Below are 14269 nucleotides of genomic sequence, written 5' to 3' on the forward strand. Positions count from 1 at the left end.
ATGCCTTGACACCTTCGCCCCCCTTCCCATTAACATGGGGAAGGGGGGACTCTCACCCCCCCCCCTTCTCTCAGAAAAAGTATTATTAAGAAGCACTGAAATAACTATATGGGTCTCTAAGAAAAAATATTGCTACAATAACCAAGAACTTTGAGGGAAACACTCGACATATTTCACACGTGACTCCATGAAAATTACATGGGGGTCTTTATAATCGTTAATATTTCCTAAAGCATTTAGCTTAGGCTGACCCCGCCCAGTCAAAGCCCATCCCATACCCCCCAGACCATTCCCCCTGCAAAGTGGAAGTGAAAAATATAGAGAAAACCACATCTGTGAACTAATACCGCTGGAGTTTTAATGCAGATCTCTCCGTTGTGATCTGGGGGCAAGGTTTGGCCAGAGAGTGTGTCCACCACCTTGGCTGACACTCCGGGCAGCAGGTGTCCGCACCTTCCTATGCGCTCCCGACTTTTCATGGTCACGTGGGTGATGAGAGCCTCTGTTAACCCATAAGCTGGTGGAAAACACAACATGTAAGTAATCTGCTTACACTGATATTTAAAGGAAATGTAACTAATTATTTTAAGACACACTTGATAATATTAGTCCAAAAAATAATCAAATTGCCCATTTCCCCTGCCAATAAAGGCAACTTAATGCATGTGATATAAATGCTTGGAGTTTCTCAGGTCTAGAATTAGGGACAGGAGGGACTGATTATATTAAATTTCTAAGCATTCTCTTCATTTAATGCAAAATTAAACAGACTGCAAAAGACATTTATTATGAACATTTTGATTATATAAATCGAAATAATGTTATCATCTTACAACCGCAAACTAATGAACGAAAGTGTGAACCAAATAACCACAAAGAGTGTTAATTTGTCGAAAGGCGAGTTTTACAACAAGAGGACGAAGGGCATTAGTGAGATTTTTGAGTTCAGATATGAAGGGAATGCAGAGCACAGTGTTACTAGTGATGTAGACAAGTTAGGATGAAAGATATTACATATAGCTTAAGAATAGGCACAGTTGAGAAAATGTAAGGATATGCAAAGCGAGAGAAAAACTTGTAAATAAAAGAAATTTCTGGATAAAAAACTGAGGGTCACTGATGCGTAGAGCGCGGAAGAAGAGAGAAGAGAACACTTTTCTTAACAGAAGGAGGATGATGGAGATCACGAGTTTGCAGCCACAAGCCGTCGCGGCCGGACGTCTCTGGCTGCTCCTCACCTCGGCGAGCTGCTAAGTCGCGCTTAGCAGTACTTCCTTCGACCCTATCCTGGAGGGTGGGTCAGCTGTATCGCCTCGACTTAGCCTTCGACTGGTACTCGCCACGAGATACCATGCACTTCATGGTGAAGGCTACTTTCCTGAACGACCATACGTTCAGGTAAGACTGGACTACTGGAAGCCGTTACCAACGTCACGCCAGTCGACTTACGCCAGGAGGGAGAGGGAGTTGCTCTCTTCTACTCCCAGGATGATAACATCGACCATATGGCATTGGATTCCACCAGGAAAGCTCTGCAAGAAGGGCAAATCAGCCTTACATTCTATCGACACTTTCTTGCTGATCGAACAGTGATCGTCAGAAGAGCCAGCACTTGGATCACCGACAATGCAACCGAAGATGTCTTTGAAAGCTTCACAATCGAAAACCCCTCCATGGAACCATCCACACTACGTGTCATTTACTCTGCTAACATCCGCCCAACCTTGAAACTGGCCTTCATCTTGGTAGCTGTAGCGGACCTCGCCTACTCACAGGGACTCACCTACTCACAGGGAGTTTTAGAGTCAAGATTCCACCGGTACAAATCAAGAAATAACGCTTCTGTAACCTCAAGCACTGCTTCAAGTGCTATCAGTATTCACACACCACCAATAAGTGCAATGAACAGAGCATTAAGTGTAGTATTTGCGCAGATCACCTTTACTTCGTCTGCCAGGCTGACTGCGAACGTTGTCTCCTCAGTGATGGTGATCACATTGCTATCTCCCATCGCTGATCTGATCGCTGAACTGGAAGAATTACGGAAGTTGAGGCAACCACCACTCGCCGAGCGCCGAGCTAGACTCGACCTGATATTCACCTTGATTGAGTCAGAAATAAAGGTAGTAAAATTTGAAGCCCCCCCCCCCACATGGGAATGAACAACTATAGCGAATTGATATTTGAGAATCTGGTGAATGTAGGGATAATGATTCTCAGGAAGGGATCGGAAAGGAAAAGGCTAAATTACAGAAGAGGAAAATATGACGAGATGAGGAACTTCCTAAAGGAATCCCATGGGAAACACAACTCAGAAAAAAAGACTGAGCAAGATATGATGGATTATGTCACAAGCACCAGGATGACCAGGATGCTGCAGACAGGTTTATCCTTGGTGTCAAACAATTTTTTTTTAAAAGAAACAGAGTAATCCATGGTTCAGTCAGGAATGTAAGGTAGCGAAGCAATTGAATACAAGAACATGGAGAAACCAAAGGAATAACAGAACACCAGAGAGCAGGGAGAGATGCCTGAGGGCCAGGAATGAGTACCTCGGAAACAAGTTACTAACATAACAATAACAAGTTACTGGAAACAGGAGACCTACTGGAAAGCTGGAACACAACTAATGTAGTCCCAATATACGGAATGGGTGACAGGAAAAAGGCACTGAACTACAGGCCAGTTTCCCTAATTTGCATACCATGCAAGATGATGGAGAAGATCCTGCGGAAAAGCTTCATAGAAAATCTGGAGGGAAAGAGTTTTGTAACACACGAACAGCATGGGTTCAGGGATGGTAAATCGTGCCTCACAGTCGTAATAGAATTTTATGACCATGCGGCAAAAATTAGGCTGGAAAGAGAAGGGTGGGCAGACTGCATTTTCTTGAACTGTCAGAAAGCCTCTGACACAGTACCCCATAAAAGGTTGTTTCAAAAGTTGGAGAAACAGGCAGGAGTTAAAGGTAAGGTGCTTCTCTGGATAAGGGAGTATCTAAGCAACAGGAAACAGTGAGTAACTGTGACGGGGGAGGCATCAGAGTGGCAAGATGTCATCAGTGGTATCTCACAGGGCTCTGTACTTGGACCCATCCTGTTTCTGATATATGTAAATGATATTCCAGAGGGTATAGACTCCTTCCTCTCAATGTTTGCTGATGATGCAAAAATTATGAGAAGAATAAAGACAGATGAAGATAGATAGAGACTGCAGGATGATCTGAACAAACTGGAGGAATGGTCTAGAAATTGGCTACCAAAGTTTAAATGTGAAAAGTATAAAGTAATGAAATTATCTGAAGGGAGCAGGAGGCTGAACACAAAAAACCATCTGGGAAGTGAAATCCAGCAAGAGTCAAATAGAGAGAGAGATCTGGGGTTTGATATCACACCGAACCTGTCCCCAGAAGCTCAAATCAAAAAGATATCATCAGTGACATATGCTAGATTGGCCAACATAAGAAGTGCCTTTAGCAACTTGTGTAAGGAATCGTTCAGGGCCACTTACCACTTATGTCAGACCAATCCTGGAGTATGTAGCTCCAGCCTGCAGTCCCTACCTAGTTAAACACAAGGCAATGTTAGAGAAGATTCAGAGGTATACCACCAAACTATTCCCAGAACTGAGAGGTAGGAGCTACGAGGAAAGGCAATGGGAGCTAAACCTCACGTCCCTGATAGACAGAAGAGTAAGGGGATACATGAGCACCGCCTACAAAATTCTCAGGGGAATTGATAGGGTGGACAAAGACAAGCTATTTAGCATAGATGGACACGATTAAGAGGACTCAGGTGGAAACTTGCCAATCACCGACTCCGCCACGGCAGATGCCGGCTCTCAACACACTGCACAGTACTGTGTACACTTTATCTACTGTGGCTAATAAGATTACCGGCCTCAACTACAGGGTATTCGTGAGGATTCTTAATCTTCTCTTTACTGCAAACGGAACCCCTGACTTTCACATTTCCAGAGGAAGTGTTTACCACCTCTACTCCAGTTTCAAGTTCTACTCTTGCTCCTGACACAGACATCACTGTCAACGCTGGCTCCTGGGTTAGCGAAAAGTAAGCCTTGGTCTCTTCCTAAACCCTTCCCAGTGTGAAGTAGTCTCGTCCAACCCAGACATCATAGCTAGCATAAGATCCATCTTGCCCGGAACCCACGTCACTATAACTGTGAACAGCACGCTCCCTGGAGCCCCCCCCCCCCCCACCCTGGGTCTAATGCCATTGAGGAGATCCTCGTTAAAAAAATCACAGACCTCAGGTGGATGGATGACAGGATACGTGACATCGATGCCCACGATGCTTTTTATCTCCTCACTATAAGTCTACCCCTTCTGAGGCTAACCTACTCTGAGGTGCAACGAGTTTGAAAAGTATGACTTCTTACTCAAGACAATGCTAGAAAAAGTTCTTATATATATATATATATATATATATATATATATATATATATATATATATATATATATATATATATATATATATATATATATATATATATATAAGAAGGGGACAGGGGAAGCAACCTTCCCCTGTTTCTCATCCTCCCTCACTATCCCCCTGTTCCCTGGTCGTCCCCACCATTCTCCATTCCCTTGTCCCCTCGTCCTCCTCCACCATTACCCCCTTCCCTGTCCCCTTCCCCTCCCCACCATTCCACTCCCGTCCCTTCATCCTTCCCACCATTCCCCACTCCCTCGTCTGATTATCAAATGATCTGATGTTCCTATCAGAAAATTGAGAACATCAAATGATCTGGGGCTAGATTCATGAAGAAGTTATGCAAACACTTACGAACCTGAACATCTTTTCTCAATCTTTGGTGTCTTTGTTTACAATTATTAAACAGTTAATGAGCTCCGAAGCATCAGGAGACTGTTTATAACAATAACAACCGTTGATTGGCAAGTTTTCATGCTTGTAAACTTTTTCATTAAATTAATAAATGTAACCAAAGCCATCAAAGATTGAGGAAAGATGTACACGTTCGTAAGTAATTGCGTAACTGCTTCATGAATCTTGCCCCAGATTTTCCCATCACTGAAATATAAGAAACAGTTCAAAAAAGAAATGAAAACAATGACAAAATTAAAAAATAAACTATACTCACGAAATTAACTGTATGGTAAACAACACAATTTTTAATTTCCAACGCAATATCATACAAAATAATTAAATCAAAATGAAAATAAATCGAAATCTATGAAAATTTAATTTATCAATGAAATCGGAAATATTGAATTGGAATCGTAACATAATTAGTATAGTGTGTGTTGGTCTTATGTGCAACAGATGGCGATGTGTTTCAAAAGACGCATGTTTTTACCTGTTACAGGGTATCTACAGGGTGGCATCTATATGGTAGTATATAAAAACACGTGCGTATTTGAATGGAACGTTGTGTCAAAATTTCAAAGCAATTAGTGAAGAACTTTAAAAGATTACAACATGTGTTGCTCTTACGTCCAACAGATGTCTTTAAAAAAAAAAAAAATGTTTTTTCCAGTCACAGGTAAGGCATGTATTTAGTAGGTATATAAAAAGGCACGCCTATTGGAATGCAACATTTTTGTCAAAATTTCAAAGAAATCGGTAAAGAGGTTTCAAAGATTTCCCCTCACATGAAAAACCCATGAAAAACACAGTTTAAAAAAGCATGTTTTTTTTACCGTCACAGATGTGACATCTATATAATATGTATACAAAAACCCGCTCGGATGTGAATGGAACGTTGTGTGAAAATTTCAAAGCAATCGGAGAAGAACTTTCGGAGATTATTGATTATGAACAAACGAACATTTCCATTTATATATATATATGCTAGCTGTACCCGGCCACGCGTTGCTGTGGCTCAGAAACGCATGTGCGTTGCTGAGCAACAGCAACCTTTCCCTGTCTCCCAGTCCTCCCCACCATTCCCCATGCCCCGTCCCCTCATCCTTCCAACCATTCCTCACTCACCCGTTCCCCTCTTCCTTCTAAGCATTCCTCACTCACCCGTCCCCTCTTCCTCCCAACAATTCCCCACTCCCCCTATCCCCACGTCCTCCCCACTATTCCTCCCCTCCCCGTCCCTTTGTCCTCCCCCAACATTCCCCACTCCAGCGTCCGTTCGTCCTTCTAACCATTCCCCAATCTATCGTCCCCTCCTCCTCCCCACCATCTCCCACTCCCCCATCCCCTCATCCTTCCTACCATTCCCCCCTCCCCCGTCCCCTCGTCCTTTCCACTCCTCTGTCTTCTTGTCCTCCCCACCATTCTCCATTCCCCTATCCCCTCATCCCCACCATCCCCAAATGCCCCGTCCGCTCATCCTCCCCACTATTACCCCCCTCCCCTGTCCTCTCGTCCTCCCCAACATTTCCCACTCCCACATTTGATGTATTCCCAAACGATCTGAAAATTAAGAACATCAAGTGATCTGATGTTCCCATCACTGAAATATAAGAAAAACAGATAAAAAAACGAAATGAAAAAAAAAATAAAAAAAATAAACTATACTCGGGAAATGAACGGTATGGTAAACAACACAGCTCAATTTCAATGCAATGTCACACAAAATAAATAAAATAAAAATGAAGATAAATCAAAATTTATGAAAATTAAATTTATCAATGCAATCGGAAACATTGAAATGGAATCGTAAGATATTTAGTATAGTGTGAGTTGCTATTACGTGAAAAAGATAGCACTGTTTAAAAAAAAAAAACTGTTTTTACATGTCACAGATGTGGCATCTATATAGTAGGTATATAAACACACACGTGTATTCGAATGGAATGGTGAATCAAAATTTCAATGCAATCAATGAAGAACATTCGGAGATTTCAGCGTGTGTTGCACCTATGTCCAACAGATGGCGGTTTTTCAAAAAAACATGATTTTTCCTGTCACAGGTGTGGCATACATATAGGAGGTACATAAAAACGCGCCTATTCGAATGCAACGTTGTGTCCAAATTTCAAAGCAATCGGTAAAGAGGTTTCGAAGATGTCCCTCGTATGAAAAACACATGAAAACATACAGTTTAAAAAAAAAACATGTTTTTCCTGTCACAGACGTGACATCTATATAATATATATATATATATATATATATATATATATATATATATATATATATATATATATATATATATATATATATATATATATATATATATATATATATATATATATATATATATATATGTGTGTATATCACGAAAATAAACACGTGATTAAGAATGTGACAATGTCAGACCACGGAGGAAAATGAAACAGGAATTTCCTTAAGTACTTTCGTATATTAAATACATCTTCAGAAGGAATGAATCTTCCTTCTGAAGATGTATTTAATATACGAAAGTACTTAAGGAAATTCCTGTTTCATTTTCCTCCGTGGTCTGACATTGTCATACATATATATATATATATATATATATATATATATATATATATATATATATATATATATATATATATATATATATATATATATATATATATATATATATAAACCCACTCAGATGCGAATGGAACGTTGTGTGAAAATTTTAAAGCAATATATATATATATATATATATATATATATATATATATATATATATATATATATATATATATATATATATATATATATATATATATTACCAGTACCCGGCAATGCATTGGCCAGGTACTGGTAGTATATATTCCTGTCCTCTGGAACCTTCCCTATCCCCCAGTCCCCACCCACAATTCCCCCATCGCCCATCTCCTTAGCCTCCCAACCATTCCCCACTCCACCATCTCCGCTTCCTCCTCTCCATTCCCCACTCACCCATCCCCTCTTCCTTCCCACCATGCACCACTACCCTGTCCCTTTGTCCTACCCCCCCTTCTTAATCCCCCCATCAACTCGTCACCATCATCCCAAACTCCCCCGTCTCCTCATCCTTCCCCAACATTACCCCCTCCCTTATCCCTCTCGTCCTCCCCAGCATCTCTCGATTCCGTCCCCTCGTCATCCCCACCATTCCCCACTCCATCGTTCGATGCCTTCCCAAATGTTCTGATGTTCCAATCAGAAAATTGGGAACATCAAGTGATCTGATGTTCCCATCACTGAAATAAATGAAAAACAGGTAAAAAAGTAAATGAAGATATGAAAAAGTAAAAAAAAATAAACTATACCCGTGAAATGAACAGAATGGTAAACAACACAGCTCAATTCCAACGCAATTTACACAAAATAAATAAATCAAAATGAAAATATTTCAAAATCTATGAAAATTCACTTGATCAATACAATCAGAAACATTGAAATGAAATTGTAACATATTTAGTATAGCATGTGTGTTCCTCTTACATGCAACAGATGGCGCTGTTTTTCAAGAAATGCAGTTTTATCTGTAAGAGGTGTGGCATCTATACTTATACTTACGAAATGAACGGTATAGCAAACAACACAGCTCAATTCCAACACAATGTCACATAAAATATTTCAATAAAAAATAAAATAAATCGAAATCTATGAAAATAAAAATTATCAATGCAATTGGAAACATTCAAATGTAATTCCTTACATATTTAGTATACCGTGCATGTTACTATTATGTACAACAGATGGCGCTGTTTTTCAAAAATGCATGTTTTTACCTGTCACAAACGTGGCATCTATATAGTAGGTATATAAAAAGACGCACATATTCGAATGGAATGTTGTGTCAGAATTTCAAAGCTATCGGTGAAAAACTTTGAAAGATTACAGCGTGTGTTGCTCTTACATCTAACAGACAGCTGATGTTTAAAAAAAAAATATGCTTTCTCCGGTCACAGTTAAGGCATGTATGTAGCGAGTAAATCTTATACTCGCTCCATTATCTCATTATCATAATAGCATAACTACTTAGCACTAATTACAGAAGCTACAATCCTTTCCCCATTTACAGGTAATACTCTTCTCATCTTGTTGGAGGGAGCTGAGGTGTAATCACCATATAAACAAGCGACTTGATGAATAGCAAACACACACATTCAGCACCGTTCCTGTGCCAGGTAAGTTCACCACGGGCTCACCGTAGCCCGTGCTACTGGCCCCGCTCCTGTGTCAGGTAAGTTACGGGCTCACCATAGCCCGTGCTACTGGCCCCGCTCCTGTGTCAGGTAAGTTACAGGCTCACCATAGCCCGTGCTACTGGCCCCGCTCCTGTGTCAGGTAAGTTACGGGCTCACCATAGCCCGTGCTACTTGGAACTTGTTCCGAGTAGCTGAATCTATAACAACAATAGCGAACAGTACAGTTCCCACAGTCAACAATGTAGCACTCGGTGTGTACAGTTCTAATCGATCCAAGACGCTACAGCTACGACACAGAGCAGACTACGACCGCATCGAGCCACCACGCTCTCGCTCCCCGAGTTCAGACACTCACAATTCCCAATTGAGCCGCCACGCTCTCCCATATAGAGCGCCACGACTCTGGCCTCACTCAGCTTTCTGCGCTGCTCCAGGCTTCGTCCCAACGTCTACCATACTGCTGTATTCAGGACTACTAAATAAATATGAAACTCACTAAACACTGTGTATCTAATCAACCCAACAACGTAATATAATCGTACGTTACATGTATATAGTAAGTATATAGAAACGCGCCTATTCGAATGCAACGTCGTGTCAAGATTTCAAAGCAATCGGTAAAGAGTTTTAAAAGATTTCTCTCACATGAAAAACAGTTTAAAAAAAAAAAAATTCCATAACAGACGTGACATCAATATAATATGTATATAAAAGCCTGCTCGGATGCGAATGGATCATTGTGTGAGAATTTCAAAGCAATTGGTGAAGAACTTTCGAAGATTAGCGATTTTGAACAAACGAACATTTCCATTTTTATTTATATAGATATACTAGCAATATCCGGCCACGCATTGCTGTAGCTCAGCAACGCATGGGCATTGCTGAGCCACAGCAACCTTACCTGTTCCTCAGTCCTTCCCACCATTTCCCCCCTCACCCGTCTCCTCGGCCTCCCAACCATTCCGCACTCCACCATCTTCTCGTCCTCCCTACCATTCCCCACTAGACCATCTCCTCTTCCTTCACGCCATGCTGCACTTCCCTGTCACTTTGTCCGCCCTCCCCACCGTCCTCCATTCCCCCATCCCTTCGTCCCAACCATCCCAAACTTTCCCGTCCCGTCGTCCTTCCCCTCCATTACCCCCTCACTTGTTCCCTCGTCCTCCCCACTATCTCTCACTTCCGTCTCCTCGTCATCCTCGTCATTCCCCACTCCCTCGTCCGATGCCTTCCCAAATGGTCTGATGTTCCTATCAGAAAATTGGGAACATCAAGTGATCTGATGTTCCCATCACTGATATATATGAAAAACAGTTAAAAAATTAAATGAAAATATGAAAAAATATAAAAATAAACTATACTCACGAAATGAACGGCCTGGTAAACAACACAGCTCTATTCCAACGCAATTCACACAAAATAATTAAATCAAAATGAAAATAAATCAAAATCAATGAAAATTCAATTTATCAATGCTATCAGAAACATTGAAATGGAATTGTAACATATCTAGTATAGCATGTGTGTGTTGCTCTTACATGCAATAGGTGGTGCTGTTTTTCAAGAAAAGCATAGTTTTACCTGTCACAGGTGTGGCATCTATACTTATACTTACGAAATAAACGGTATGATAAGCAACACAGCTAAATTCCAACAAAATGTCACCATGAGGTTACCTTGAGGTGCTTCCGAGGCTTAGCGTCCCCGCGGTCCGGTCGTCGACCAGGCCTCCTGGTTGCCGGACTGATCAACCAGGCTGTTGGACGCGGCTGCTCGCAGCCTGACGTATGAGTCACAGCCTGGTTGATCAGGTATCTTTTGGAGGTGCTTATCCAGTTCTCTCTTGAACACTGTGAGGGGATTGCCAGTTATGCCCCTTATGTGTAGTGGAAGCTTGTTGAACAGTCAAACAAAATAAATCACTAAAAAAGAAAATAAACCGAAATCTATGAATTAACATTTATCAATGCAATCGGAAACATTGCAATGGAATTCGTGACACATTTAGTATAGCGTGCATGTTGCCATTATGTGCAACAGATGGCGCTGTTTTTCAAAAACGCATGTTTTTACTTCTCACAGGGGTGGCATATATGTAGTAGGTATATAAAAAGACGCTCCTGTTCGAATGCAACGTTGTGTCAAAATTTCAAAGCAATCGGTAAAGAACTTTCGGAGATTACAGTGTGTGTTGCTCTTACGTCCAACAGATGGCGCCGTCTTTCAAAAAACGCATATTTTTTTCTGTCACAGATGAGGCATGTATATTGCGGGTATAGATAAACGCCTATTCGAATACAACGTTGTGTCAAAATTTCAAAGCAATCAGTAAAGAGGTTTCAAAGATTTCCCTCACTTGAAAAACATATGAAAAACACAGTTGTTTTTTTTAAGAGCATGTTTTTTTCCCGTCACAGGCGTGACATCTATATATTATGTATATAAAAATCCGCTCGGAAGTGAATGGAACGTTGTGTGAAAATTTCAAAGCAATTGGTGAAGAACTTTCGGAAATTATTTTGAACAAACGAACATTTACATTTTTATTTATATAGATATATATAAATATATATTTGCAACGAAGCAGTGGCCGACAGGTAGAGACGGCATGGCCTTCTCTGCCAAAGGACAGGAGGATGGCATGCAAGACAAGACACCAGACCACACACTAGAAAATGAAGGGACGACGACGTTTCGGTCCATCCTGGACCATTCTCAAGTCGATTGTGAATGGTCCAGGACGGACCGAAACGTCGTCGTCCCTTCATTTTCTAGTGTGTGGTCTGGTCAACATATTTCATCCACGTTATTGTGACTCATCATCTGCAGGTTAACATCATTATTAAGAGAAACCTTACCACAGCCGGCTGTCCAGCAGAGAGAGTGCCCTGTTACCTAATGCCCCGCAACTCTGATGAACCTGTCGGTCATGCAGACGGGATCACGGTGAACCCCTGGAAGAATGGCAGACAGTTGGTGTGGGACTACACTTGCGTTTCAACTTTAGCCAACACCTACGTTGACTTCAGTGCTGCACAGGCAGGAGATGCTGCCAATCACCGGGAAGCAGCCTAGTCACTAAATATAGAGACCTTGATCACCACTACAGTTTTGTCCCCATTGCCTCAGAGACACGTGGTACCTGGGGTAAAAGTGCTGCTAGTTTTCTGAAGGAGATGGGTTCCGAGCTAATTGAAACAACTAGTGACCCTAGAGCCGCCAGTTTTCTCTTTCAGCGCCTTAGTGTGGCGATCGAGAGAGGAAATGCTCACTGCATCCATGGTTACTGCCCACAATCTGAGGTGCTGGAGGAGCTATACAACTTGTGACAAGTAGCCTTGTACCCTGCATGTAACCAATGTTGTAACCCTTTTTGTGTAATGAAATTTTTAAATAAATTTAGATATATATACACACATATTTTTTTAATATGAATTCCCCTCTAATTAATTCTTAGTCAATGAACTCTCATTACATGCAATGGTTTGGAAGTTTCCCCTGTGGTTCTCCGTTTCCATTCTGAATTAAAGATGTCCCCTGATTCTCAGTAAGTAAACTGAAGAGTTGTTATAAATTGTCCGAAGTAATAATTTCCAAGATTCCTACGTCCTTCGAGAATAATTATTCATTTCTGTCCTTCCCTGGGATATCAGTAATGCAGTCACATTGGTTACAGGGGGTGGTGGCAGAGGCAGGGGAAAGTGTAAATTTTAATTATCATAAAGGAGAGCAACAGACTAGGTTTCTCCTTAAGTATGTCAGTTGACATAGCGGCAGTACATTTGTGGGTCAAGGTGGATTTTGTATGCTGTGTTAAACTGGAGTATAGGTCAGGTAGTAATCTGGTGTTACATCAAAATCGGGGAAGAAAGGGGAAGAGGACAAGGGGAAGAAAGAGGAGCTTATCCAACTCACAGGAACACGTAAAAGTCGACTCAGGGCACTGAAAGCAATGACCTGGAATGGACATGGAGCCTCTATTGCTGTCCTTAAAATGATGTACACAGCCTATGCGCTCCATCATAGACTATGCCGCACCATGTTTTGCACTTATTCCCAAAGCGATATGAAAAAAACTTGAAAGCATACAAAATGAAACCATGACAATCATTCTTGGAGTCCCACGAACTGCCAAAACATCAAATCTACGGGAGGAGTTGTCCCTCCCCAGTGGTAAAAGCCGAATTCAGGAGCTACTTAATCTTGCAATTAAGATTCTGGACTACTTTCAGGGGGAAACAGGAGAAGCAAAAAATGGCATCACATATCAGTCTGATACCTCGAAGAACTTCACAGGCTTGAGCAAGCCCATGAGCTCATGCCTGTAGAGTGATTACCTCCCTGGATATATATATATATATATATATATATATATATATATATATATATATATATATGCAAACAAGCCTGAATGGTCCCCAGGACTATATACAACTGAAAACTCACACCCCAGAAGTGACTCGAACCCATACTCCCACAACTGGTATGTACAGGGACGCCTTAATCCGCTTGACCATCACGACCGGACATAAGGAAGTGATAGCCGAGGCTATTTGAACCACTTCCCCGCCGGCACTCGGATGGTAATCTTGGGCATAGCATTTTATCAAATCACCTCATTCTTTGGGGCACACGTGAGGAACACAAATGCAAACAAGCCTGAATGGTCCCCAGGACTATATACAACTGAAAACTCACACCCCAGAAGTGACTCGAACCCATACTCCCACAACTGGTATGTACAGGGACGCCTTAATCCGCTTGACCATCACGACCGGACATAAGGAAGTGATAGCCGAGGCTATTTGAACCACTTCCCCGCCGGCACTCGGATGGTAATCTTGGGCATAGCATTTTATCATTTTGTCCGGTCGTGATGGTCAAGCGGATTAAGGCGTCCCTGTACATACCAGTTGTGGGAGTATGGGTTCGAGTCACTTCTGGGGTGTGAGTTTTCAGTTGTATATAGTCCTGGGGACCATTCAGGCTTGTTTGCATTTGTGTTCCTCACGTGTGCCCCAAAGAATGAGGTGATTTGATAAAATGCTATGCCCAAGATTACCATCCGAGTGCCGGCGGGGAAGTGGTTCAAATAGCCTCGGCTATCACTTCCTTATGTCCGGTCGTGATGGTCAAGCGGATTAAGGCGTCCCTGTACATACCAGTTGTGGGAGTATGGGTTCGAGTCACTTCTGGGGTGTGAGTTTTCAGTTGTATATA

The 14269-nt window shown here is 41.6% G+C and overlaps 1 protein-coding gene across 5 annotated transcripts in view; it reads right to left on the reverse strand.

Moving 5' to 3' along the window:
• LOC123774144 (uncharacterized) overlaps positions 1-14269 on the reverse strand; it is a 270075-nt gene that overhangs the window by 53647 nt on the left and 202159 nt on the right. For 4 of the 5 annotated variants that reach the window (XM_069312674.1, XM_069312675.1, XM_069312676.1 and 1 more), the window contains one exon: positions 348-517. The exons of the other annotated variant lie outside the window; for it this stretch is intronic. In XM_069312674.1, the coding sequence (XP_069168775.1) occupies positions 348-517 (170 nt within the window). The remainder of the gene's footprint in view (positions 1-347; positions 518-14269) is intronic. 5 annotated transcript variants of the gene reach the window in all.

This window comes from Procambarus clarkii, chromosome 73, assembly GCF_040958095.1.
Source record: "Procambarus clarkii isolate CNS0578487 chromosome 73, FALCON_Pclarkii_2.0, whole genome shotgun sequence".
In the NCBI taxonomy this organism is placed as follows: Eukaryota; Metazoa; Arthropoda; class Malacostraca; order Decapoda; family Cambaridae; genus Procambarus; species Procambarus clarkii.